The sequence below is a fragment of the Octodon degus genome, unplaced genomic scaffold (assembly GCF_000260255.1).
Source record: "Octodon degus isolate 3935 unplaced genomic scaffold, OctDeg1.0 scaffold00254, whole genome shotgun sequence".
NCBI classification, from domain to species: Eukaryota; Metazoa; Chordata; class Mammalia; order Rodentia; family Octodontidae; genus Octodon; species Octodon degus.
Genome location: NW_004524830.1, coordinates 383,264 through 386,984, shown reverse-complemented (window position 1 = coordinate 386,984; position 3,721 = coordinate 383,264). Strand labels below are relative to the sequence as shown.

Genomic DNA, 3,721 nt, shown 5'->3' with positions numbered 1-3,721 from the left:
ACAATGGAAATGTGATGTATGTGTACCAGTCCCCCAAGATGAATGTAATTCTGCATTACAAAGATGTACTAACAAAAAAGAAATTAATGTGCTAGTCTTCTAATACATAAAATCTAAATACTTGCCTTGCAAACAGGCCCAGGGGAGCAAACCCACTACTGAGCTAAAAGCCCTTAATTCCAGTGCTGTCCCCAAAGTTAAGCTGTAAGTGACTTCCAACAGAACCACAGTCAAAGTTCACAGTCTCTGCTTTATTTCCACTTAGTCACACACAGTTTCAAAAAAATACATCCTCACCAGAGAACCAAATATTAGGAATTCAAAGGTGGAAAGGAAGGGGCTTCCAGGCTGAAAACATACCTGAGCACCAGAAAGAAACAGTGCCAATAAAGTCTTTGTTCAGAACTTAAAAATGTTTGGGGTTTCTGGGATTAAAATTTTCAAAAAAGGAAGGACTTGGAGTAGAGGGGCCAGCTGCCTGCTTGCCCATAGGAGCAGGGCCTGGCTCCTCCGAAGTTGCAAACCTCACACTCGCAGCCCCTGCATCTCAGTGCTCAACTCCCCACAGGCTCGTGCCACCCGCTCCCTCCAGTTATAAGGCATCGAGGATGTGGTCGATCTTGGTGACCAGCTCCTGGCGCTTGGCGGAGATTAGCTTCTCGTTCTCCAGGTACGTGTCCTTCTTCAGCTTGCCGGCCACCAGCCGCTCGGCCTCCACAGCTGCCTTCAGCGCCAGCTCCTTCACCTGTACATCCAGCTTCTGCATTTCACTCACCTGGAAAGGCAAGGGGGCCCGAGTTCAGCCTGTGCCCCACCCCAGCCCACCACACTCACCTGGAGCCTGGCACAGCAAGGACACGGGGGCCCGCACTACCCGCTGGGAAACCATCCCTCATGCATCACTCGCCCTACAGATGCTCCCTGCGACAGCACTGTGGGGCCCTGTGCAGAAGCCGTGCAGGCACCAGGTACCATGCTGGCACACAGGGCACCTGATGAAGGCTTGTCCTTCCCTGCTGCCTGCCCAGAAAGATCTGTGGACCCAGGCAGACAAGAGACCAACCGTCAGGGTTTGCCAGCCCAGAAGCCAACAGGAAGGATGTGAGGATGAGGTCCTCATGCAGCTGGCACACAGTGAACACATAAGCTCGTGAAGACATTGTTCCAGAAGCAGTGGGTACCAGGCAGGGGGCACAAAAGTGGGGCACCTGTCCAGGCCCACATGGTTCTTCCCACCTGGGCTGGGGCAGCCTGCAGGCAGGGAGCGAGGAGCTACTCTCCACACCAGCCATGTGGATCACACAGGCAAACAGCTTGCCCAGCGCACCCCATCACGAGAACCCCACCACAACCTGTGCCGTGAAGGTGGGCCCCACACAGGCCCAAGGTGGGCCACAATCTCACCTCATAGGACATGTGAGCAGGACGCCCCCCACCCCTAACCTGCCCAACAGAGAAGGGTGCCGCCCTTGACAGCAGCGCCCATAGTGGCCGAGAGGACCACACACCAGCCACTTACTCTGTCACACAGGTCGGAGCCTTCAGTCTTCAGCCTGGACTGTAGCAGTGCAATCTCACTAGTCAGGGCCTTGTGCTCTGTCTCAAGGCTCTTCTTGCCGCTATTGAGGGTAGACATGTCCCGGGACTGCTTGTACCGATTTATGGTCTCATCAAAGTGGCGGTAGAGACCTATCCTCTTGTTGACCAGGGTCAAGACCTGCTCAGTGATGCAGGCCACCTTCATCCTGGCCTCTGCAGCCGGATCCTGGAGGATAGAAACAGCTAACAGAGGTGCCCACTCTGCCCTGCCCCCATGAAAGGAGACCCATCACTACAAGGCACCCAAACAGGAAGTCCAAACCCTCCCAGCACTCAAGACCAGACTCAGCAACACACAGGGCAAGCAAGGGCTGCGATGATGAAGCTGACAGTGACTGGGCAGACCCAAGGACACACAGACATGAAGGCAGACAGTGAATCCTGCCAGCCTGCCCTGTCTCATATCCACACCACTGATTGCTGCTCACAGTCTCACTCAGGTGTCCACAGTGTTGACCTGCTCCCAAGTACCCTCTCCCCAAGAAATCATCAAAGTTCTGCAATAAGGCGACAGTATACTCAGAATTAACTGACAATGAAAGTTAGTTGGCCCAGCCTTGCACAACACAGGGAGCAGCGGAGAGGTGGCTCTCAGCTGGGGATGGGGGTGGGGTGGGGAGTGTCTTCAGGACAGATTTCTCAAAAGAAAAAGCAGCACAAAAATGTGGGGGTTTGGTTGTTTTCTTTTTTAAAATCAGGAACACCAGGGACTGATGAAATTGATTCCTCACACAAAGTAGGGGTGAGGAAGAATGAAACAAACCACACCATCTTTCAGTTTTAAATTTAATATTTTCCCCCTTAATGGACTTGGTACAGGGTCTCACTACACAGCTTGAACTTGTAGTGATCCTCCTGTTTTCAGCCTTTCCAGCACTGGGATTACAGGCATGTGCTACCACACCTGGACTTCGAATTTTAAATTTAAACCTGTGAATTGATACTCAAAATTAAATATTAACAGTAATGTAGCAGAAACCAGAATAAAATTCAAACATAAATAAATGAACCTGCTACGTGTGGTGGTGCATGCCTGTCGTTCCAGCCCTCAGAAGGCTGAGGTAAGGTCACTGTGAGTTTGAAGCCAGCCTGGTCTACATTATCAAGTTCAAGGTCAGCTTATACTACATAGAACAACCTTGTCTCAAAAAAAATAAAAACCATAAAAAGAACCTGACCCTTCAAATGTACAACAAAGACAGTAGAAGCCAATCCAGATTCTATGGGGCTGCAGCGCCACAATGCTGTGTAAGGACGCAAGAACTGCAAACCATCTGTCACTGTCACAGGTCACTGTCGGTTTGCTGTGGGGCTGTGTGGTGGGGGCAGTTCTGTAACTGCTGTGTGTGTAGACACTGCAAGTGAATACTCTCCAGCTGTTGGATTCAAGAGAATAAGAAGAGCAGCAGGATTCCAGGGTGCTGGATGCATGAGGTGTGCCAGTATGAATTCTTTTGTAGAATTTCTTCCCAGCTGCCTTCTAAAAGTGCTTAGACTCAAGGACCACAACAACAATCACCCCAGCTCACAGAGGCCATGCAGAGTGCCCCACCAAGCAGCCCGGGCTCCTGGGAGAGGCTGCTGCCCTGGAAGTAAGAAAATGCTCAGAGTCTCTTCCTCGGTGCTGCCTACAGAGGTGGCAGCCATCTCTCTCTTGGCACCATGGCAGCCCTCAGACCCCTTGTGAAGCCCAAGATCGTCAAAAAGAGGACCAAGAAGTTCATGCAGCACCAGTCAGTCCCATATGTCAAAATTAAGTGCAACTGGCAGAAACCCAGAGGCATCGACAGTAGGGTGCAGAGGAGGTTCAAGGGCCAGCTCTTGATGCCCAACATAGGTTATGGAAGTAAAAAGAAGACAAAGCACATGCTGCCCAGAGGCTTCCGGAAGTTCCTGGTGCATAATGTTAAGGAGCTGGAGGTGCTGCTGATGTGCAACAAGTCTTACTGTGCAGAGATTGCTCACAACGTCTCCTCTATGAACTGCAAGGCCATTGTGGAAAGAGCAGCCCATGGGCTGGTGAGATGTCTCACTGGTCTAAAGCACCTACTTAGAACAAGCTTAGCAAAGCACAGGGACCGCGGTTCAATCCCCCAGCACCACATGCCAGCCAGCCCTGCCC

General features: G+C 51.5%; 1 protein-coding gene across 1 annotated transcript in view; it reads right to left on the bottom strand.

Annotated features, from left to right (window-relative positions):
* Nucleotides 1–230: 230 nt before the first annotated feature.
* Nucleotides 231–3,721, bottom strand: part of Rpn1 (ribophorin I) — a 29,105-nt gene continuing 25,614 nt past the window's right edge. The window contains exons 9-10 of the mRNA XM_004646093.3: nucleotides 1,520–1,765; nucleotides 231–775 (exon numbers count right to left, since the gene is read on the bottom strand). Coding sequence (XP_004646150.1) covers nucleotides 593–775; nucleotides 1,520–1,765 — 429 coding nt within the window. The 3' untranslated portion in view covers nucleotides 231–592. The remainder of the gene's footprint in view (nucleotides 776–1,519; nucleotides 1,766–3,721) is intronic.